Source organism: Notolabrus celidotus, chromosome 6 (assembly GCF_009762535.1).
Source record: "Notolabrus celidotus isolate fNotCel1 chromosome 6, fNotCel1.pri, whole genome shotgun sequence".
Lineage (NCBI taxonomy): Eukaryota > Metazoa > Chordata > Actinopteri > Labriformes > Labridae > Notolabrus > Notolabrus celidotus.
Window position 1 is genome coordinate 16,427,754 of NC_048277.1, and position 25,378 is coordinate 16,453,131.

The 25,378-nt window shown below is 41.7% G+C and overlaps 1 protein-coding gene across 1 annotated transcript in view; it reads left to right on the plus strand.

The window, feature by feature from the left end:
* The window catches only part of furinb (furin (paired basic amino acid cleaving enzyme) b), a 98,139-nt gene that overhangs the window by 33,761 nt on the left and 39,000 nt on the right, over window positions 1-25,378 (plus strand). Inside the window, exons 3-6 of the mRNA XM_034684833.1 lie at window positions 13,415-13,513; window positions 22,016-22,111; window positions 23,823-23,951; window positions 24,087-24,163. Coding sequence (XP_034540724.1) covers window positions 13,415-13,513; window positions 22,016-22,111; window positions 23,823-23,951; window positions 24,087-24,163 — 401 coding nt within the window. The remainder of the gene's footprint in view (window positions 1-13,414; window positions 13,514-22,015; window positions 22,112-23,822; window positions 23,952-24,086; window positions 24,164-25,378) is intronic.

The window sequence follows — 25,378 nt, forward strand, 5'->3', positions numbered from 1 at the left end:
TTAACAAAGACCCAATATCAAGACAGGATACAGTCCCCTCTTACTGACAGGACTTGATCTTATATCATCTAAATCCACCATGAGCATTGCACCTCGCAGTATTTAGCTAGTTACAGTGACATGGAAAAACTTCCCTTTTTTTACAGGCAGAAACCTCGAGCAGAACCAGACTCATTTTAGACAGTCATCTGCCTTGACCGAGTTGGGGTTAGAAAGAGGGAGAGAGGCGAATAAGAGAGGGAGAGAGCGTGATGATAGTAATGAGACGGATAGTTGTAGTAGTAGTAGTAGTAGCTATTGCAGCTGGAGTCCAGCATGTCCACAGCAGGAGGACGAAACCTATAAGACAATGGAGCTCAGGGACTCCAGAAAGGCCTATGGTTAGTAACTTTCAATGTGACAGGGAGAGTTAAAGTTAGTGATTGCGGGGGGATAGGGGTGAGATAGGATCCCAGTGTGTCAGTCCCCTGCCAGTCTAGGCCTATAGCAGCATAACCAAGAGATGGTCAAAGCCTGAGCCAGCTCTAACTATAAGCTTTATCAAAAAGGAAAGTTATAAGCCTAATCGTAAGAGCAGAGAGGGTGTCTGCCTCCCGGACCCTGACTGGTAGATGATTCCAAAGGAGAGAGGCCTGATAAGGTTCTACCTCCCATACTACTTTTACAGACTTTAGGTACGACAAGCAGGCCTACATGCTGGGAGCACAGTGTTCTAGAGGGGTAATATGGCACTATGAGCGATTTAAGATCCTTAAGAGACCCTCAATTTCAATATCCCATTTATATTTCATCTGCATTTTACTACTGGAGCTATTATTTTTAAGAGTTTCAAGAACTTTAAAGGAAGATAAACATGATAACAATAAAGGAACCATTATTCAAATTTAACATGGATGACCTGTTACATATAATATCTGATACATTTTGTGCAGTGACTCAGAGTAGCCCAAAGCTTCAAGCTGCTCCACCATGCCTGGCATGCCATCTGATTTGGGTGCAAAGCCAGCTCCCTTCCGAAGGTTATTTCAGGCTTCTCATGAAGCTATGCAAAGCACATGTTCTCATTCCCAATACACAGACAACTCCTAAGACACTATATTTTGATCTCTGTGCATCTGAGGCTCAAGGAAGGGGGGCTTAATGTTCCATGAATTTGAACGAGCTGCGGTTCAAAGCTGCAGACACCCCTCCGGTCTCCTGTATCCAGCTTGTGCTTCTTGTTTCATGGCCGCTGCACGCAGTGTCCTGGGCTTGTCTCCTGGGAAAGAAATAGAAAGCTCTGCAGATGAGACTCTAGAGAATTTTTTTTAAAAACTACATGTAATTTTCTAGCACTTTCGGGTGTGCCGAAGCATTGTGGGAACTTTTTTATTAGACTGTTTAAAACCAAAATCCTTAAATTCAAATGTGTTTTAGATATCTGAAACTGTACTTCACTGCTGTGAGGGCTTTGCTTAGCTTGTTTTTATTTCTACACATTGTGTTGGTGTGAATGTGTCTCAAAGCACTGCTTATGTGGGATATTCAACACAGAAAATCTAACTGAATTGGCCAAAGGTTTAAATCTGGAACTCTAATCAGCTGGTAAAATGTTTATTAAATAAAGGCAAACATCTGGCTAAATTTGAGGAGAAAGCACATTTTCAGACACTTCTTTTAATCCGTCTTTAGAGAGAAATTGCTTAAACAAATTCAACAGTGGTAAAGTTGTTAGTTTTATAACTAGTTTGTTTGCTTGTACATGTCTTATAAAAGCTGAATTTTGGTGCTACTCTGCTCAAGCTATCAGATCTGTTTTATTATTGATCACATTACTGTAGATAGAACACTGATGCGTTAAGCCCTTTTCAAACATGAACTCCTGACATTTTCTGCACATTTCACATATAATTTCAGGACATCTGGGCCCTAATACTTTCAAGAAATTGCCTTTCGCACATCCAGCTCGCAGCAAAAGATTGAAAGTGTCAGACTACTACAACTCCATATTCTCCATTTCGTTCAGGTAAAAAGGGGCAGCTGGGTAGCATGTGGAGGAGAAAAAAGTGGAGTCATTCTCCATTATTATGAAACTTTAAGTTTGTATATGGCTGTAAGATGAATAGATATTCCCGCATTACAAACACAATAGTAAAAAGCACTATGCAGATGACTGCAGAGCAGAGAAACTCTGCTCAACACGAACACTGACATCACCCTGCTGCTGTGAACCTGCTGCCTTCACATATTGTCTCTCTCAACTCTGCAGAACTTTCATTCGAGGGAGAGAAAAAAAAAGACTGCGTAAAGAATAAAGTGACGAGTAAAGTGAACTTGTTTTCGTTCACACATGCCCCAATAAAGTCTGAATTTTCAGGAGGGCAGTGCATGTGTGAAAAGGGCAACAGAGAAAATGTTCTTCGCTAAATTAACTGAATTATCCACAGAGATTAATCCAATTATTCCTCATTCTTATTTTAAAAGGGTCTTCTATTCCTGAAAAAACTAGCTACCCATCATCGCTGCTCTGCTCCACTCAACCCTTCACTATACATGAACAGAGCGCACGCTCAAGTGTGCCACCCGTCCCCCTGGGGAGACACTCGGCAGCACGCAGAGATGAAAAAGAATGTATTAACATACATTTTCAATTAGTGTCTGAAGCTTGAACAATCAGCTCTCCCCATTCTGAAGCAATGAGCTCCCGACACAATGTACTGATGCTGTCTTATGGGAGGTGAAAAGTCAGAGGTGCATCTAGTCTGCAGCCCAAACATGCTGTCTCGGTTAATGATGATGATGTCTTATTCATTTCAGAGAAGACTCTGGAAGGTCTATTAGAAAGATCAACAAGCAGTACCCCCTAATGCTGATATATTTCTTGGAAGAGGCATTGTATATTTCCAAATTGAACTGTGTGTTTTCTCTTTGCAAAATGAGATTTGTCTATTGGCTGAAGAATGTATAATAAAAGTGAAATAAGTGAGTAAATAAAAAGTGATTGGTGTGGCTTTGAGGGAGATTTATATGCTGTGCACCCCACATCGCAAAAACTAAAGAGCAAGAAATCAAGGTGTGCCACGGACAAAGTGCTCCTGACCCTTTCTGTGCAGACAGCCAGCAGACAGCACAATCTTGATAACAAAATTGCTGTGTGCCATTGAATTGCCAGTGACACACCTAACCTAATGCACCTCCAGACTGACCTCAGTGCAGCACAAGTCACCCGTATGCTACACCGTGCAGACACAATGAAAAATGGCACAGCAGAAAAATGCTGTGAAAAAGAAACTTGGAAGTCCTGAGGTACAAACGGCAGCGTCTGTTGTAGATAAATCTGATAATTTATGTTATGTTCAAATGTAGCCTGAATCTGTCAGTTTTTCCACCAAATTTACATAAAAGAGGAGAGGAAGACAAGTATGGTTTTAATAAGGGACTCGACATGAGGAGAGGGATAAAATGTAAGCACTGAATACGTCGGTATTAATAGATTGAAGCAGGGGACACGTCACAGGGGAGTGAGTGAAAGACACAGAGTAAAAGAATTAAACTGACGAGTGCTGAATGGAAAATTGAAGTGGATCCTATTTACCTTAGCTTCCGAAAACTAGGGTGACAGGGTCTGATGGAGGCTCTCCTGCCACCAGGGAATTCAGCATAGGTGATGTGGAAAAAGAGCGATGGGGCTGAGTTACACCCTGCAAATGAATAATCCAGCAGCCTCACAGAATCCCAGCTCTCTTAAACAGGCCAGCGTCTGTGGGACGAGTCAGAGAGGACAGCTTGAGGCTGCGGTTGTCTTCTTTTTTTTTTTATTGACCTCTTCACACCAAGAGAGGAAGACAGAGATATGATGCATGACTGTACAAGAAGGTGTTTTTTCCTCATGCTTCTGTCATGTTAAAGTGAGAGTGTGAGGTGCATCTTCTTGCCGAACGTCTGAAGGTGCTGACAGCTTCCATTTTCCTAAGCCGAGCCCTTGAAGTGAAGGGCAAATACTAGGAAGAGGGTGTTTTGCACATTTCCTCTCCACAAGTCCATCACTGCGCTGAGCACTTACAATACCTCTGCCTCCCCTCTTGCAACCATTGATAGATTGACTGATCTGTGTCTATGAAAAATCAATAGGACAACCATTGGAGTGCCCTTCATTGATTTTTATGGACTGTACTCACTGTACTAACAAGTTCAGGCTTTTCATTCTGTGAGAAAGTGTGCCGCTTCATGACTCCGCAGACAACAGGTTGAAACAAAACCATCAGAGCACATAATAACCGAATGGTGGAGGCGGATCGAAAAAAATGTGTTCCTTTTTTTTCTGCCCAACAGAGTGAAGTTCAGCATGTGTGTGCTCTTCACTTCAGATCACAATTGTTTGAAATCTTTATGACATGGCAAACGAGTGGATGTTCTGCCTTCAGGTGAAAAGTAAAGGCCAACTGCAACCAAGTTGTACTTGCTCGGCACAACACATTTGAATACCAAAGGCTGAAACATCCTCAATATTTCACAAGATTTCCTGCTGCTACAACGGTTTCCCTTTTCATAAAGGAAAAAAAAAAATCACTCTGAAGCTGTTTTTTTTCCTTATTTGCATAATGTGATGCTTCATTGCCTAAGCTCTTTGTTGGATGCGCTCACAGTGGTGGTGGCACATTTGTTTCCAGAGCTCAGCTAGATGCGGAGAGCACTGATCCTGCTCATCTGTTCAAAATGTCTACGCACTCTTCCCCTCTGCAGACGGCTTGAAAATTAACCCAGTTTGATCTCAGTCCTTTGCTTTCCGCTAAACTTGTTTTCATATATCATACAGACTGCACCTGCTTTGTTTTTCATGGTGAGAGGAAAGAGGCCCCATGTGGTCCCAGTTTTGCAAAATGCTGTTTACCAACCCATTTCAATACATGCTAGTCTATCTGTCGTCCTCTCTTTACTCTCCCCTCTGATTTATCTTGTCTCCCTTTCTTCCTCAGTGAGTGGTATCCGCTGCCTATGTTCCCAGGCCCTGCAGACCGTCATTCTGTAATATTAAAGTCATTTAACGGCATGATTACTGATATTACTAATGGAAGAAGAAACCAGGTCCCAGTACGGTGAAAAGAAATAGATCCCCCTTGACTGCATGAATATTAGACGCTCCGGTGAAGCATGGCTAAAGTTGGCTGTTTACTAATTTGGTTAGCTAATTTCTCAGACCAAGTCTGGGATTTGATTCAAGAATAAGCCCAGTGGGATAAATCTCAAATTAAAATGGCAAGAGGGGATCTGAAATATTTAATATGTCTCTCTCTTGCACACACACTCCCTCGCTCTCTCTCTCACATGCAAGGTCTTCTTATCTGCCTCCCTCTCCCTTTCTCAAGGCTACAGCTTAGATTTTTTTTCCAGTGTGTGTGTGTGTGTGTGTGTGTGTGCGTGCGCGTGTGTGTGTGTTTCCGTGAATTACTTTGAACACCTGTGTGTCTGTGAGTTTGAGATGCTGGCTGGATGTATGAGTGCCACTCCGAGCAAGGCTTGGCTGAGTGATGATGTACCTTTGCTCTGTGTGTCTTTGTGTAGTGCATGCGTACATGTGTATGTGTGTGACTTTGATAACGCACCCCTCCCTTTCCCCCCTCTCCCTCTCTCCCTCTCCCTGCTCCGTCCCTTATCGGTTCCCTGAAAAAAAAATCACACCACACAGATAAGCAAGATCAGTAATGCGACTTTGTCTGCATTTTTTATGTCTGCTGCAAATGCATGAGATTCATATTTCAGGCAATTTAATTTTCCGCTCATATTTCAGTCTTTAAGCACTTCATCAAGGCGTGTATGTTCACTGTGTTTTAATCAGGGATGAAATCGCAGAGGCTTAGAGTGCCATTGATTAGCATGACAAGGCTGCTGTCGTTTACAGTAATAGAAGTGTGAGATTGTAGTTTTATGGTATTAGTAAAAGGTCAAGCATCCGCAGGGGTTCTAAATTTCTGCTCTCATAGCGCCTTCCATGATGCATTTCTTTTGTAGCTACTTCTTACTTACTCTTCCACTGTCTCCACTCATCTATTCCCCCGTGATATATTTCTTCATCCTGCCTCTTTTTTCATTTCCCTCCTTTCTTCCATATTCCTCTGAGCCCTACCCAGAATAGGACTAGGTCGGGCTGGACACGCAGTGATTTAGAATCTCCTTACCTTCAAGGTCTTAATGCTATTCCCACAACTGCTTGAATACCCCTTCTTTATTTTCTATTAAAGAAAATGTATTCAGTAGACCGAATCGTTTTTCACACCTTTCATGCCGCCTCTCTCTTGTTACTTTGCTGCGACTGGTGCAACTGTCTTCATGGGCATTTTGTAAAGTCTTTGCTATTCAGCCACATAATTAGCCGAAAACACTTTTCCTTTCTTTCTCCAGGAAAACAAGTCCCCTGAGCTGGTGTTTTCGTCCGAGGCGGGGAACATGCAGAATCAGAGCGAAGATCCAAACAAATAATTACCCTTCATTTGAAAACACTCAATTAGCCTCTATTTCAGAGTAAAATAATGAGCTAGTACCACCACGCTGAACTCTGGAGTTTCAGCTGTAATTAGTCTAAAAGATGGCAGCCCAGTGGCTCCGTGGACGATAATAACATGACTGCTTCATAAGCCTGACAGCAAACATAGCACAATACTAACTCAACACATTTACTGTGTCTATAACCTGTTAAAGCAAACAGCTGTGTTTTTTTCCACTGTTTTCGTTGGAAAAGAGAGGATTAAAAGGAGAGGCGACACATAAAAGGAAAACAGACAGAGGAGAAAAGGTTGGTGGGCTGTGTGGCAATCAATGAGCTCTGCCGTGGCGCTGACATTTCTATCTCTCAGGCTGCCACTGAGGGCTTTCCCTCTGTACTGACGAGCTGCAAAGCATTGTCTGCATTCCTATATGTATCTCACCCGTTTATGTGCACACTGTATAGCCTCTTTTATCAAGGTTAGTGGAAGCAGCCAGCACATCCTGTGAATTAAGGCCTCTGTGTTTGGAGTGAATTAATGTTATTGCTGTGTCTCTAACCCACCATTGACGCTGGAGTTTTTCCTTGAGAGATGGCTCTGATTGATGCCAATTCCAATAAGGTGGATTTGCCTGTTTGCACTTTGGGAATATGCTTAATGTAGAACTCTGTCACAGTCAATATCAGTGTAGTGGACCTTTAAGTTCCCAATGCTCCATACTAAACACTTATATTCATCTCCCGTGGGGAATTAATGCAAACACACACACACACACACAAACACACACACTGAGACACACTGTATCATTGCATTGCTCTGCTGGAATTTGCTTCCATACCATCATTCTCCACCGCCTCTAAAAAAACACACTTCATTGGAGACTTGAATTCTTTGAGTGTCCCTGCAGATTCTCAGTTTGTTGATGAGTTCAATGACATTTGAGTGTGTGCATTTATAGTACCCCAACACTTGAGACACACACAGCAAGTCTGGCACAAAACAAATATCAAGCATTATTCCCTCACCTGTCTGATGAGAGCGGGGAGAAACTTTCCTCTACTTTGAAACCAATTGGTAGATTCTTTAACACGTGTAAGCACGTACACCGCCATGTGTAATAACTTTAGGTTACAGCCCAGTGAGAGCTCGCTACATTTCTCTTCCCGGCACCACTGATCTGGAGCCAATCCCCCATGGCCAATATTGACTTAACAACTGTGGCAGGAGGTGGCAAGAGACCAAGACAGCCAGCCACCAGCGAGGAGACCAAGACAGGACGCAGCAAAATATGGGATGTAGGAGGAAGACCGTGACATTACTTTCAGTCACCTTGAAGTCTAACAACCGCTCTGACTGATAACGTCAGCAAATAGCTTGAATACCCGAATGGACTGTAGAAAATACAGAGAATGACCTATGATAGGGAGCATGCTGTGGTAAACAGTGTCTTTACACCTTCAATGCAAAATGCTGGGTGGTAGGTAGAGCAACTATGTAAAGGATTTTTAGAAAAACTCTCAAGTTACACAGTGATATTGTGAGTGGGTGGGAAAACATGGCGGAACATTTTGGGAGTATTCGGATTGATGCGCCGCGTTCATCTCTCGGTCTAAGAGAAAGCTTTTGATGTGTCGTCTTGATGTCAGTTACTTGAGCACTTTCAGACTCTCTCACTCGTCCGTGTTTCAAGTTCACTCTTTTAAGTTCAGACTTGTTCAAATTACAAACTTGAAATACTTGACACACACATCAGATGAAGTTAATGTAGACAAACCTCAGTTCATGAATGTTTTAAAAAAGTGTCTCAGAGTCAGTGTTTTTGAAGCTGCATGGTAGATTCAGAGCTGATACAGACACAGTGGAGCTCTTATCAAAGCTAGATGCTAACTAGCTTGATAGCATTGTGTTATCAGGCGGTTCATTCAGTCCACAACAAGATGGGTAAAGGCTTTTTCATCGCGGTGTCATGAGTTGCTTTGGTTTTGTACTTTATTTGTTGCATTCTGTCTTTGATTCCCGCTTTATTTTATAGTTATCCTTCTGTCTCCCCAGTGTTGTGTTTTAGAGATTCACGTTTTGTGTTTTATTTGTTACCTTTTTGTGTTCTTGTTGTGTGTTTAGTATCTGTCTGCTTACTTCCTGTGAGATTTCCTGTGGCCTTGTTGTTGAGTTGGTTTTCAGTGTTTTATTTTGGAGCATATTCTTCTCGTTACTCGTTACCCATGTGTGATGTGTGATCTGTGAGATGTATGATCTGTGATATATATTCCTGAGATCCCTGTGTTCCTGTGTTCCCAGTTTTTTTTGTTTGAAGTTAGTGTTTGTTTTTCTTTTGTTTTTTAATCTGCACTTGGGTCCTCCTCCTTTTGGCTTTCTGAAACGTGACATGTGGACCTTGAGTTGCATCACGATTTTTGAACAATTTTATCACGTCTCATATTAGAAGGTAGTTTCTGAGTGATCAAAGTTAAGTTATGTTTAAATGATTACCAGTTAAAACCAACAAAAGAAGAGTAGCTGTTCGATATGTTTTTTTTTAGCAAGTTTAAATAATACCTTGACGTAACACCTTTGATGAGTTAATTTAATAAATAATTTCTTAATATTCATTCTTTATTCAAAGTCTTTGAAGTTTCTTTCGACAAAGATCTATACCAGTGGTTCAGTGAACCCTTTCAGAACCCTTTCAGACCCCTCTAGAAAAAGCGAGAAAAAAGCGACTAGCAACAAATCTAGCAACTATTTCTGGTGTTAAATGGAGACTTTTTGATACTGACATGAAAGCATGTATCATTCTAACTTTTCTCAAGGAGCAGGGGATGCTGCTGTGAGTCCCTCCTAGGCTGCATTCAGAGCAGGCAGCGTTCATCCCTCCGCATTCAGACTGCAAAAGTTTCATGTATGTATGAAGACACCGCTGGCTGATCCCACCTACTGTCTCTTTTTGGTCCATTTTGATTGTTAATGAAGATTGTATACAATAAAAATGTAGAAAATGTTATGGTTGAAAAACTTCACGTTTTACTTTTATTTGTTGTAGGCTCCTTAGTTTAATTATAAACATATTTAGGGTGTTTTTTACTCTTTTTGTCTCTCCCTCAATGTTGCATGTCTCTCCTGCAGCGTCAATTATAATTTAAATTGTGCAAATTAAGTGATGATGTCATTTAGCGACTTCTAGCAACTTTTAGGACAGCCAATGACTACTTTCCTCACTGTGGAGTTGGCAACACTGCAGTGGTTCCCAAAGTGTGGGTTGGGATCCCCAAAGGGGTTGTGAGACACTCATGGTGGGTCCAAAATGTTGTTTTTTTTGTTGAATGTTTTATTTATTTATTTATTTATTTGTAGTCTAAGTTTGCATATTTTACCCATTACTGAAAAAATATTTACAAAACTAGTAGTTGCATTTGAAATAAAACCTTGCAAATAAAAAGTGTTTTGTTAGTTTTCGGCCTTTCTTGATTGCCATATGACTTCTAAGGTTACGGTTAGTTAATAGTAACTGTAAAAAAACAACGGTAGCAGCAGGTTAATCCACAGCAGAACAGGAAACGCAGCCACATGTTCACGTCGGTGGCTAATTTTCTCTCGACCAGCTAAAATAAGTATGAAGCAACATTTATCACCTTAATGGACAGTGGGGGTCACAAGTCTTTGGGATCTATATTTTGGGAGTCACGTGTTGAAAAAGTTGTGAACCCCTGATGTATACAGTGTTTGCATCATAAAAAATCTTCTTTTTCTTACCAAAGTCAACACTACTTTAACGACAAGTATGAAACATGGTAAGGTTGCATGATCATCTGGAGACCTTCTTTTGTGTTATGAGGGCAATGAGAAATATTTCACAGATACTTCATAACTCATGCTGCTGGTTTCTTTTATGAGCTGCAGCTACAAGTTCAAGTTGTTCTAGGGAAAAGAAAGATTATATTGTGCTTATACATTTTATCTGAAAAAATATAGTCAAAGGCTAATTTCAGCAGAGGTTACACAGATGAGTCTGTCCTTTCACTAAATTCTGCTCACACTCTCTAAGCACATAAACGGCTCTGACATTCTTTTGGATGAAGTGAAAAAGGGTTTATGTGTGTTTTTCTTAAACCAGACACAGACTGATGTAATTTAAGTCCTCTCATTTTGTCTGTTTTGTGAGTACATGCTGCTCTGTGTAACCACGATAGAAAATTATTTTAAATTCTGCTATCGGCTATGGTTAGCATCTTGGATTTTAAATTATATTTAGATTTCATTGAACACTGTTTTTTTAACTGAAGAATTCTTGCTGATGTCAACATTGTCCCTTTAATCTAGTTATAAAGGCCCTTAAGCTAGCTCTGACCAACACAATAGTTTTCAAATGCAGATTTAGCTTTAGCCTATGGTAAACCTTCAGGGCATGTCTTACAAAAACATGACTTTGACACAACTTCTTTCAATTCTGCAAGAGAGATAACAGGCTAACATTAAAAATGCAACATGGGGATGCATATTTTATAGAGCAAAGCGAGATCTAAGCATGTACTATGCAATATAAGTACTTCATAAACATCAAACAAGGCCTGATTAATCTGGATTCAAGCAATCTAGACTCTCCCCTGAGGATTGACATGAAACTTACATGAAGTTATAGACAGTAGAAGTAAGAAGCACATGAAAAAGTCGCCTCCGGCACTGCCCAGTGAAGAGTTTAAAGGGCAATATGCCTCTTATGCAGACTCGGAGCATAGTGGCAGGGTGACTAATGACCCCCAGTGCTCTCAATTATTACCGCTGGCACACACACACACACACTCACACACACACACCATATGATTCACTCTAGTTTGGACTTAAAAGCGGCATGACTCAGCCGTGCTCATGGGCTGCTACAGCAACATTTCTATCTCCATCTCAATTTCCCAAGACCCCCAGATTCTCGGTCTAAACGAGGACATCAGCACTCTAGGAAATGGGTTTGTACCACAGAAAAGCCACCTCGGTGCAGCACGAATTAGCTGTCTGCCCCACTGCAATCAATGTGAAACTGGGTCTCATTAATTTCTCGGGTCACATCCTTCATCACACCTCAATTTTGCATCATTCACAGGCCATTTCCTCGTGACGTTATTTTGGAGACAGGGTCGTTGTTGGGTCAGCTGCTGATTGACTAAATCACTGAAGATGTCACCAAGTCAGTGTCATCTGTGTCTCCAGGGAGAATATCCCGTTACTGTAATACAAATTCACCACTCTGCTCAGTCTGTTCTTTAATATTTCAGCTACATTATATTATCTACTTTGCATTTTTCTGATGGACTGCAAAATCCTATTTTATGGAGGTCTCTTTTCTTTCTTCACTAAGCCACATTTTTAATCATTCAAGGATTGTCATTTAGCAAAGCTGTTCGCACACAAAAGCAGCCTTCTTCATCTCTTTCCACACACAATTACGTGCAAAACAAACCCAGGGAGGGAAAAGATGATGTTTGTGGAGCACTGAGTAATTTAAGACTTGATGGTCACTCCTTTCAAGTGAAAATGATCACAGGAAAATGATTTAACAATCAAGCCTTAATTGCAAATATTTGACAAATGAAGTGAAACTGGCCGGCTCTAGGTTGGCAGCTTTATATCACTTCTGCCAGAAAAGGCCTCTGAGCTCCAGCCTCCAGTTTGGATGGCTCGCAGACAGACAGCCGGCAGAATCAGCCTGCATCCCCCAAGAGAGCCTTCCATCCTGCTGCGTCTGCTCTTCTGCGTCCTCACACACATCCATTGTGCCTGGTCCGCCTGTCAAACCCTGCGTCTCCCTCCCTTCCTCGCCTCGCCTCCCTCTTCCCCTCTTCTCCCCCACCTCTCTTCCTCCGCTCCACTGGGCTTGTGAAGGTGAGCCAGTCCCCAATGGCGCTACTGTACAGATTGCAATACTTCCTCTTCAAATGGAGGCTGCTCTCTTGTGAATAAACCCATGTAAAGAGAATCTGAGCCACCGCTTCTCTGCTTACTTTTTGTCTTTTACCGCACACTTTCTCTGGATGTCTGTATTATTTAAGCTCAGTCTTGCTCTCAGGTCAGCTGTCCTTGACCGTGACAAGGGGAGGCACTGGCTGCTCTGTGCGTCACTTAGGCGCAGTGCTGACAGAAAAGAACGCTCTCCCTGAGGTTTAAGGCCAGTTTGGTGACAGCTGTCACCCAAATGCTTGTCCTTAAAAGCTCTTTTATGCCCCAGAATGTGTGAGGGGGAAAATGACAGTGGCACACGGCGCATTTCAGACTTGCTCTGAAGTGACTCTACCTCTAATGGATGCATCTAATCATTTTTGAAAGATACTGTCCATCTGCACTTGTTTGATTGATATCTCTCTGTGGGTGCACCGCTGTGTGTGTCTGACATTTCCTCCTTTCTGCAGGGAGCTGAAGTCTCCATACCCCACCTCCCCGTTAGCTTCTGTTCCTCTTGGTTTTGAAGCTCTGTGGGATCGGCAGGTTCTTTTATCATTCTTTGTGAATGTGTGGAACATGAATCTTTGGTCTGTTCAAACCCTTAAATGGATATCTGCACCGTACTGGCTCATGAAAATTTAACACCTCATTTAAACAATGATATAAGACCCATTTTGTTAGCATTAAATGACTACAACTCTCATGTGGTTTTTACAGCTCTTCAGGGGCTGAGATTCATGCAATATTTTATAAGTTCTGATAAGATAACGGCTGCTTTTTTCTCAGATAAAAGGAAGAGATTCCCATGTGTCTATTTGCCAGAAAGATAATCTTTTACTATGAATAAAGGCGGAAAATGACAGGCTCTAGTGTCCAAATGGATGAGTGTTTTTCAGCACTTTCCTGAATAAACACTATTTATGCATATATCTGTGTGCACATGAAAGCCCCGGTGAACAGTGCGTTATCTTGCCGTCCCCTTGCTTCAGGTGAACTCAGTGCCTTTCCTTTTGTGTTTGTTGCAGGTTTTTGGAGATTATTATCACTTCAGGCATCATGCAGTGGAGAAGAGGGCTTTGTCTGGCCACAGGGGGATGCACATCAGACTGCAAAAAGAACCACAGGTAAGACTGGTGTCACTTCTCGCACAGCTCATTGCAACACTCCCTGTTGGTAACAAAAGGCCAAAAGACAGATTGGATTACACAAAGAGAGTGTGTGTATCACAAGAGATAAGGGTGCCAGCATCAATGACAGCTTGTCAAACCTTGAATTCTTTGTAGTCCTCACCAATCCTCCTATCCGTCCTCCTGACCCTACTGGTGCTGCCACATAGCTATAAATATGCAAAATAAACTCACCCAAACAACACAGCAGCTGGGAGCCTTTTTTTCTCTCCTTGGCTTCGCTTTTTCTCCAGTTTTTTGAAAAATCATTATTTGCATTATATGATGACAAGAGAGGAAACCAGTATTCATCAGTGTGACATCCAAAAACAAATTAAAGAACGTTTCCCGTCACTGAATGTCATCTTTATTTGGACATCTGCTCCCCAATTTGCACACAGCCCAGCCCCCAATTTATACCTGGCAAGCTATAACTATGTAAATGTTTCTGTGTAGCAGCTGTAATCGAGTCTGCATAAGGATGCCAACACAGCTGAAGGGTTTTTTCTTACTTAGAGATAAGCAGTCTGAAGTTGTCTCACATATATTCATGCTATGTTCCAATCCAGAAGAAAGACCAGTCGGCATCCACCGCCGCTCTGTGAGGGGTTAAAAAACTGTATTGATTTTGTTGTTTCTTACAAAAGAGAGGAAAAACACTCGTCAAAGTTGAAAACAAACTAGCTTATGCAGACAGCAAGTGTTCTTTTCTTTTTTTCCACATAGAGGGTGACTTTGAAAAAGAAAGTGGAAGCCAGAAGAGAGAGTGGAGGAGGGCAGAAAGCACTTAGTCAGTCCCGTTGTAAATCAGCCTTCATGAATAACAAAAACCTGCTTCTGTATTTAAAAGGTTCTCTTGGCGTTCTTCGTAAAATGCACTGGCTGGGAATAAATGTGTTTTTAATTTTCTGCAACATACTATAGCCTGATTACATTAGTAATAAACACATTGCTGCTGAGTCTTAATTAAAGTCAAATGTATAAAGAGCAGTAGCCCTCAGATCAAAGCCAACATCTTCAGCCAGCTCATGCGAACTAATCCGTAAGGAAACATCTTTAGAGAAAACATTCCTCGTGAAGGAAAATTGATCATTAGACGGGAAATTTATAGATTGTTACTCTGCGATCTTGTGAAGGCAACAGGATGTGTGCAAATAACATATCCATATTAAAAAGATATCAGAGCATCTGAGTTATGTTTTACCCTAAAGAACGCATAGATATTTTGTGGTAAGCAATGCAAATACATTTTCTACTGAGTGCTTTACTCTTTTATGATTGTTAGTCTGTTAGGGGGAAGTCGGGAGGAGGACAAAACTTTGAAACATATAAAAGTTAATATGCTTGATTCGTAACTCAGAGGATAGAACAACCTTCAGCAGGCAGCGTTCATAGACTTCTCCGTCAGGAAACCTTGTTCAAACCAGAGAAGGTAAAATGCCCCACAGGTCTTGTTTACCAAGGTAGGAATTTTTCAGTTTTTAATATTTTTTGCATGAAATGGCAAAAATGCTGAAACGCAGAATAAAACCAAATCTATGTGCAGTGCATTGTAGAGTACTCACTATACAGAACCTTTGAACTTTGATACAATACCACTAAAGTTGAAACAGCAAATCCTCTTTCAAGACCACAGCCACAAAAAATGAACTCCTGAGCACCCCAAATAGTTGATTTTGTTATTGATTTTCAACCTGCACTTTGTGCTGGTACAGACACAGCCACTGAAAACAGACCAACATTTGAAGTAATGTTTTTACTGTGAAGAAAGGCCAAATAAGTAAGATTTCTCTATTAACTCCCCTGTTATGTTCGTTTCTCTGGAACAGCAATAATGTTCCTGGGTCAATTTGACCCGGAGCATATTCAATTATCCAGAAATGTCAGAACCCCAAAAAATCCCAATGAACATTTTTCATAATCTAATCCTTTACTCCATTACTAACCATTTAAATCAAGATTTAGTCCATTGTGGTTCTTTGGTTCTCACAGATCATGGTTAAATGAGGAAAACTCACTCGTTTTTCATTAAAGTTAATGTTAAAACTTGTTTTAATGTACATTGGAAAGACCTAAATATAAATACAACAGATTTACATGACAGATTTTTGTTTATTTTATTTATTTTTTTATTTTTTATTTTTTTTTATGAGGTGATTTTGATAAATTAACACGATACCTCTTCTGTCATAATCTGCCCAGATTTTTTTTGCTGCATTTTGCTGGTTTAGAAGGCATATATAACCTAAAATAGATTTTAAAAAGGGTCCATTTGACCCGCAACATAACAGGAGGGTTAATAATTTGGTCATTCTATGGGCTTCTCACTGAGCAGTGCTGTGAAACTCTACTTCAACAGTCCACATGCAGGGACTGATATAAAACATACAGGGAACAGGTGAGGTGACATTGTTTTCTGTGCTCTCACTCTGTCCGCAACATAAACATAACTTGTACATCTTTGTTAGATGCTAAAAGGACCTAACAAACCTGAGTATTTGTGGAGCAGTTAGCGGTTAAGTGCCTGTGATGGAGGGCGGAGCTGTAGGCAGAAGGCGTGTGACTCCAGCAGCAATCAAACAAAACTGTCATCTTCCTCCATGTTTGTGTGGAAGTGTGCATGTGTTTCTAAGTTCCTTAAAGAGTAACCACTGTGAAGCAATCAAAACAACTTCTTATTTTTCTGTTTCAGCGCTTTGTTGTCTTCACAGGGGCTCTCTCTCTCTCTCTCTCTCTCTCTCTCTCTCTCTCTCTCTCTCTCTCTCTCTCTCTCTCTCTCTCTCTCTCTCTCTCTCTCTCTCTCTCTCTCTGTCTTTCTCTCTCTTTCTCTTTCTCTTTCTCTTCTTCCATCAACTATCGCTGCTCGTGCTCTCCTTTCTTTTTTTGCTTGTGGCAGTTTCAGGTAGAATACATGAGTGTGGATCTGTTTTTTTTTCAAAAGCTTCAGTGCTTTTTGATTCTATTGAACATGAAAATAACAGACTATCATTTTCAGGCATGCAGTATTGAATAGTACCAATGTTTTTGACAACCTCATTGCACGGGGAATAAAAGGCAAACATGTTTCTTTGGGATTTTGGATGAACTTGCCCTTTAAATGTGCTATTCACAGTTTTGACAGTTACCACCATAACATGCATGCCATCAGTATTTTGGTCCCCTGCTCTAAGATTTTCCTCACTGATGTCAAGAGTAAACATATCTCACAGCTGAAAATTTCAGGCAGCAGGTGCAGCAAAGAGCGCTTTGTGCACCCTCCCTTTCAGCTCTGATGGCCCCTGACTCAGCAGCGCTCCACTGAAATGTTTACATTGGAAACACTGGAGGCAGCACTGGTAATTGCTGCTATTTAAAAGCATCTTAAGAGGTACCTGACTGTTGCTAAAAAAAGAGGGCGGTTACGAGGTGAGAACAGACTGGGGCCATCCTGCTGTTAGATAGGCCTGCCGAGTAGAACCCATGGATTACTCTTTAGCTTTTCTCCTGCCCAAGTCAAACTTGCTGAGGGAGTACTGATGTGGTCTGACAGTTGCTGAAGGCCCAAGTCATCATTAGTGAGCCGTGGTGACACTCAGTGAGGCTAGTGGTGTCAGGGGTCGGGATAAATGGACGTTAACAAGGCTGTGAGATCATGCCGGTTCAGGTGTCTGTGTGGGAGCAGGGGAAAAACTATGGCACTCAATTGGTAATAAAATTTGTTTCGAGAGCTCCAAAATCTACAAGTAATAGGATTTAGTGTGAGCGGTGACAGAGGCAGGGAATTTGTCATCCTTACCGAGGTGGATTTAATGATGTGCAGTAGTGGATTTTAGAGTTGTGTGCACTGTTTGGGGATAGGATGCAAAATAAAGTATTTGCACAACAACAGAACTAATAAGAGGAAGTCAATAGAAAGTTGATGTCCTCGTGATAAGTGGCTGGCAAGAAGCAGATTTAATCTGGAAAATGGAAAGGAGAGATTTACTGTGCTTGACTGCACATTTCCTTAATACTGTATGTGCTGTTTGGCAATCTGAATGAGAGTGAAGCATCTTGAATTTAAATCTGAAGCCCTCGCAGTCAAGCTGGGAAGATAAAGACATTTTTTGACTGAGGAGATTTCATCTCACAGGATCATCTCCGTGAGAAGTTAAAGCTAACACCGCGCGTGATCCAGCAGCTATTCAGGGCAGCAGGTTTCTGGCTATGGAGCAACAGTTTGTCCCTAGGTTACCTTCCCACCCACATAACCAGATACAGTCCAAACCTCAGGCAAAGCACGGCCACTGCCAAAACCCACCGCAGCAAAAGTGAGTGGGTTTCTGTTTACATGTGTTTATTAAAGTGCATTTGTATATATTCGTGTGTTTGAGTGAGATCAACAGATCCCTGGAAAAGGGTAAAGGAAAGGTTCCGCTTCACCTGCTTGAAAGGAGGCAGATATTAAAAAAGCAGTGGAAACATAATGGGTGGATTTGGATTAGTCAATGCTATGCTCAAGCTTGTAACAGTGTTTCTTCTCCGTAATCCGGCTGCTGTCTCACACATTTTACCTTCATTGTGTGTTTGCCTCCCTGCTCCGTGTTTTCTAACATGCTGCTTATCACCAGCCCCTTTGAATAATCGCACAGTGGCAGGACGACATTGGCAGCCACATAAGCTTTTACCCTTATGCTTGTGAGGGCTGTTTGTCATCTTCTCCCCACACCCCACACCACCGTCTCTATGAGGGAATGAATCGATTTGTTTTGGGGTGGCTGCTGTTAGTTTTGCACAAACCGCATTGTAAGGCAGCTTACTGCATGCTGGGTTTCAGAGGGACCAAACCCTCTCTCTCTCTCTCTCTCTCTCTCTCTCTCTCTCTCTCTCTCTCTCCCTTCTACTTGCATTTTTCAACAGGGTTAGTCTCTGGCGGTGCATTGTATCCGTACTGTGCTGAGGCTTTACTGCTACATGAGAAAGCCTGTGATTTGCTGCAATTTCTGCTTTTGTCGACAAATGTTGGGAAAAGACAAAACCCAATGATGCTTTTCTTTATCTCTCAGTACTTTCTGACTTCCACAGCTTGTAAGTCAGTCCCCAGCCCTTTGGTTCTTACTGTGGGCTACATAGGAGTCAATGGAGGGCTAGGAGAAAAACATGTAGTTGTTTGGGACTATTTTTGGCAGAGGGTTTGGCTCTCTTGCAAAATTGAAGGCAGAAGCCCCAATCATTGGTTGCTTATGCCCATCTGAAGATGAAAAGGTCAAGGTTAAAATCCTGTAATACGGGGCGCTGGTGGCCTCGCGGTCTAAGTGCCCCACATACAGAGGCTACAGTCCTCGTTGCAGGGGTTGCCGGTTCGATTCTCGGCCGGTCGACCATTTCCTGCATGTCTTCCCCCGCTCTCTACTCCCCACATTTCCTGTCTCTCCTCAGCTGTCCTATAAAATAAAGACAAAAAGGCAAAAAAAAAAACTTTGAAAAAAAAGTCCTGTAATACACTAGAACAATAATAAATCTGAGGTTAGATAATGATACTAAAACAACAACAATGATAGTAAAGTGAACACAATTTGTCAACAGTGACCCCTCAAAGATATCTTGTAAGCCCTCTTGGGGATCCCAACCACCAGTTTGAGATAACAGAACAAAGTTTGAGGGATTTAAAGATAAAGGTTTTGAATCAAAAGGAAACAATGATTATTATTTATTTTTTTTGGTCTTCTCTATGCATTTATTGATTAAAACATAAAAACTCAACAACAGACTCGTCAGCGTGCCATTTTTTTCCCCTCGTGCTCTGTGGAAGCGCAGATTAGGAGATCAAAGCACAAGCTTTCCCCTCACCCAGTCTCTCTCTCTCGCTCTGCGTCACAAACAATACCAGCACGGCTTCTTCTTAGTCATCAGACAGGAAGGCCCTCAGGACACTGCGCAAGAGATGGAACAAATCGTTTATTACTCAAGTGGATTACCGACCCGGGCCATGTGCAGAACTCCTTCTCGTCTCATGATTGCAATTTTGTGGTCATGTTGGGCTGCTCTTCGCCGTTATACCAGACCCCGGGGACAATGCTCATACTGCGCCTCTGTGTTCTTATTTGTTCTATATCACTGACTTGTTCTTTATAGGGTTATTGACTAAACCTTGTTTTACTGTACTGAGCCACAGTCACCCAGTGATCTGGCTGAAATGATGCTCCGTCACCCTGAATGTCATTTTTTGTAAGGTGATAGTAAAGAAGTGAGCTGAATGTGCCATTAATCATTTGCATTAATTGCATATTGTGAACCATGAATTCTATAATGGATGTCCATACCCGGATCATGACCTGCTTCATGCTTTCAGTTGTAATTCGCTCTGATGATAATGTGTTGCACAGCAGGCAGCAGTGCAATGAGGTCAGCAGTTATAAATGTAATGAAATGAGATAAATGTTAATTAGTCCAGGGTCACTTCAATAAGGTTAATGGCTTCATTCTCTGAGGCAAAGTTTTCAACAAGGTCGGGAGCTACATCAGCGTCTATAGCTGGAGTGAGCATGTTTTTATTTTGATCAAACACTTGGTGAGAGCATGGAATCATGAAAGCAAGCAAGGAGACGATCCTCACTGCTAGGAACAACTCTGACCGCATCAAGCAAAAAGACAAAAATGTAACTTTTCCAAAGAAGCAAAATATTCTAGTGATGTGTTGCACTTTCAGATCTGAAGTTCAAAAGTTTGAGCATTATCCACTGAATTGTTAAGCTCAAATGTGAGTAGTTAAAGCAAGAACTCACCAAAGGATGCATTTAATATGAACAGTTTAAACCTGGGGTTCCCAAACTTCCCCCAAAATAACACAGCCAGAGACTGTAGTCTCTCCATTGTCCTGAAGTGGTTGAATGTTGCAAGAAATGATAGATGAATCCAAAAATCTGGATGTTTCTTTGTTATTTAATAAAAACTAGAAGAAGTATAGTTTCCTCAGGGGTCATGTGGGGCAACAAAGTGAAGAAGAAAATTGATGATGTGTTCTACTTACACGGTTTTATTTCAAATGTAGCTAAAATTTGTGTAGATATTTTTACAGCAATGGATCACATTGGCAGGCCGGCACCCTGTGGCTGTTAGCAAAAAGGCGCAAGGCCCGCCTCTTTACCTCACACTAGCTCGGACAAAGTTGTTGTAGTGTGTTCAGCATTTCCAATATGGCACCCACCAACGATTGGCTTGAAAACAGTGCTCAGGAACAGATGGGTGATGTCACGAATACTATGTCCACTTTTTTATACAGTCTATGGACGCCCCCTTTTGGAACCACTGGTTTAAACTACAGCAGGAGACACGTTTCTCTACCATAGTTTCATTAAATGTAAGCAAACTGTATGAATTACAGCAAAACATGAAAACGTGTTTACAGGACATAGACTTTTAAGTATCACTGTACCAGTGCTAGGAGCAGACACAGCAGTAGAAGTTTAATGAGCTCTCAAACTTTACGGCTTGCAATCTAGCCGTTGTCTTTGTTAACGAGCAGCACACAGATGTTTGTCTGAGATGGAAGGATTCTCTACAACAGTGTGGAGGATGCATTACAAGCCATCTCCTATGAAGACCCACTGCTATCAATAAACACGGTGAACTGCACAAAAATATATGTGGACTATATATCCTCCAGGGTCTGCTGATGACATGGAGCTGTTGGAAGGTGCGAAGGCTCCATTTGTTGGAGGCACGACAAACTTCTCTCAGAGGTTTACATTTATTTGACAGTGACAAACTAGACACTCAGACTGAACGGTTTTTACCATCTAATATTTATGCGTGTTGTTTAATTATTTATTCATAACACCGGCAATCATGCTCACAGAGCAAAAAGTTCACGTCAGAGTAATAGATAGAAGCATGAAGGAGGGACATGAAAAGGCTCCGTGTACAGTCATTTTACTGGCACGTCGACAGACAATGATTTTTATTGTGTGGCTTTTTGGCAAGGATGTTTGGAAGCGTTTCCTACAACTTCAGAAACAAAACTTTAAAATGACATTAACTGTATGTGATATTAGCAATTACTGTCACCCACCCCTTCCAATCCGGTGCATATCCCAGCAGCCTTCAGGACTTCAAAGGCCCCTACTCCTGCATCGTGTACAGTAGCCACTTTCCCCCTGCATCTCAAGAATGAGATAAATTAGATTTGCTGCACATCTCTGCCTCTCTTTCAAGTTATTACTTTTTGAACACAGCTGGGGCCGTGTTTTCCTCGTCTGCAGTCTGTGGGACGTGGCAACAACATCTGAAATTAGAACATTTGTAATGACTTAACATCATGTGGGGATAAATGTGTAAACTGAGTTTTCTCTTTGTGTGTGTTTGTGTGTGTGTGTGTGTGTGTGTGTGTGTGTGTGTGTGTGTGTGTTTGTGTGTGTGTGTGTGTGTGTGTGTGTGTGTGTGTGTGTGTGTGTGTGTGTGTGTGTGTGTGTGTGTGTGTGTGTGTGTTTCTTGGCACTCCAGGTCCTTTGGGCTGAGCAGCAGGTGGTGAAAAAACGGAAGAAGAGGGATGTCTATGAGGACCCGACAGACCCTGATTTCCCCAAGCAGTGGTACCTGGTGCGTGTTGATGTCTTATCTTTATAGCATAGCCCTCATTAGTCTGTCATTGCTGAAAATAAATCCACAATGTAAAGCATTCATTATATGTGTTGTATCTCTACACTGAAAAATAAAGCTGTAGCATAGTGATTGATTATATTAAAGCTCCCAGCATTACCAACTCAGAAATTCATAAGAAAGTGATTTTCCATGAACTTAGTATTCCACACTTGAAGCTACGGAGAAGCTTTTTTCACGTCTGTTAGACTTGTTTATAGAAATATTGCTTCTTCTTTTGTTTGTTTTTGATATAAAAATCATTCCGATATCAACTGGAAGCTCCGTTATTCTTGAATAGTTACAGCAGCCTTGGAGTGTCTTGTGATGATACCTGATTGAAAGATGTTTTCATCATAGAGGTGGCAGGAGTTATTCATAGCCTTATGGTCAGTCTGATAAGCATATATTGAATTGCTGTCTTTCAGGCCTCAGTTACATCAGCTTCACCACCAACACAAGACGGACCGTGTAATACAATGCTTCCCTGGATGCTGTGTTGAATGTAGAATTAAATGTCAGGAGAGATCCACTGCTAAGCTGTATCACCTGTGAAACATTGATAGCAAATGGTCCTGGCTCTATGTCTGTTTCGTTATTCAAAGCTTTCCTTGGAGATGCTTCAATTTGCCCTAATCTCCCCTTTTTCCTTCTTTATATGCACTAAACCTCTGTCAGTGCAATGGATTAATGACAGCCTTGACTATCCGAGACATAAATCACCAGTGAATAGAAGTTGTGAAGCCAGCTCTGCCGTTCAGCATTAGACCTCTAATCTTCTGACAACTTAAACCTTTTTTCTCTTATTTAACATTTTTGGACTTGGCGGTGAATTGAAATCCAAACAAAGATGCTTTGACTTGTTGCACACAACAGTACAGACACTTATTATTTAATGTACCAAAAATGTATTGTATTAAGAGAGCTTTTACTCCATGTCTGTTTATTTGAGCACATCCTTTATACTAAACTGAGAAGAGAACACGCGCTGAATGCCATCTGCACCCGTTAAAAAGCTATCCAGGAATGTGAGCTTTTCAGCTAAGCATTCTGGCATCCTTACAGAAGTGCACATGCAGTAGTTTTTACCTTGTGGCAAAAACTCAGCAGGAAACAGTAGGGAGCAGATAAGGTTGTCTGTAAAGTCGTACCGTTCTCCGTCTACTTCTCTATCTGTAACTATCTCCTTCACCTCTAGCAATCACCTCTCTTCATTCCTCGCACTGTACAAATTTCCCTTCATTCATCCGAAGCATACTTCAGCACTCCGTATCACATACCTGATCCCCTTCCCCTCCTCTCACAGCTTGCAAACTGCCTTTTTTTTTCTTCTGCGAGAAAGGCAAATGCTCTCACCAAAGATTTCTGACCTGCAACAGGTTCTCTGTCTTCATTCTGACAGCATTACTACAGCCAGATGCTCGCACATGTCTAGCTGATGCATTAGAATTGGATTTTAAGTGTCCATGAATCACCTCTGCTCTCCACTTTTTATGTCAGCCTGTTTATTTGTGAATAGGGCATCTCTGTTTTCACCATGAGCATGACATTTCTGCTCTGAGTTGAAATGTCTTTTTGGATGATTTCAGCTCTTTGTACCTCTTTCTGTTTGCCGGGGCAGTGTCAGTCACCGCAGATTGACAGCTGAACTAAAGCTTTGTGTCTCTTCCAGTCCAATCCAGCACATCAAGACCTGAATACCAAGGTAGCCTGGGCTAAAGGCTTCACGGGGAGAGGTGTGGTGGTGACTATTCTGGATGATGGCATTGAGAAAGACCATCCTGACCTCATCACCAATTATGTAAGTCAGAGATAGTACAGGGAGCTTCTGCGTATGTAAACAGAAGAGACAAATGGCAATACAATGAAATGAGAGCTTGAGAGAATGTTTTAATGTCATGATCAGCGTGCTTACTGTTTTTGATGTCTCTTTTAGGATCCTGAGGCCAGCTATGATGTTAATGACGGAGATGCAGACCCCCAACCGAGATACACACAGCGTAATGAGAACAGGTGCTGGGATTTAGATTTCTTTCCTTTTTAACTAAACAACCATTTTCCCCCCTTGTATTATGCATCGGAAAGGGCTTCATGTAAATAGATATCTAACAGAAACTGACAATGGTGAGAAAGCATCAATTCTAAATGGCTTTTAGTCCAGTACTTTGGGCTGACGCATTTGCATTAGAAACCGCTCACACAAAGTGTGAAAGCACTGGTGCAGGCATTCTGCAAAGTCTCCAGATTTTTCCTTTTTTTTGCTTCAGCACACAAGCGGTGCTGCTGTAGCTGCTTTTTCAAGGTCCAGTCTGCACAGCTCCAAAGCCACTTTGGCACTTATTTGTTGCTAATACAATACTTGTTTACTTACCCTCAGAGATTTCGTGCTCTTCCCTTCCGGTATTTGTTGATTGCATTAAACACGGTCTCCCAGATTTAATGATGGAACACCAAAGCTCCATCAAGAGGCCAATCCTAAACCATCAACCCCTCCCCTCCCTGTTCCTCAGACACCATGGTCGTCTGTATTAGTCCAATCCCTCCTGGGCAGATGAGAAGCCACATCTTGCTTCTAAAGCGCGCAGCAGGATTTGTCTCAAATCTCTCTTTTCTGCAGCTGCTTGTTGTTCGTCATTGTTATTTGTATTGGTTTCAAATCGCAGAATCCAGTCACAGTCAGTACAAGAGAGAAGCTAAATAAGCTGAACAAGTTTTCATGAGATAGTAAAGAGTATTATGTGAGAGTCAGATCCTTTCTGCTCAGTTGTGCTGATTTAAACTTCATCTCTGTGAGTCACATCTGTTGTTTAGAAAGCATTGGATTTCCTGTCCTCATTTAAATGGGATTTTTTCATCTGTAGTATTTACTTATCCTAATAGAGGTAAGCATCAGCAGGTTTCTGAGCAGAGGCCTTGTTCCTCGTCCTTGCCAACAGCTCAGGCAGCCATGCAGAGCGACCCCTGGATCCTCCTGCCAGTGTAAAGTAGATCCCACTCTGTCCTGCTGATGGAACAAAGCACTACTAGAGGGGATTACTCCCTGCATCTGGTTCACTTCTACTCCCCAACTGCACTATATTTCTACCTCAGTCAAACACACACACACACACACACACACACACACACACACACACACACACACACACACACACACACACACACACACACACACACACACACATTCATCATAAAAAGACAGCACAAACAGATTTGTGCTCATACACACAC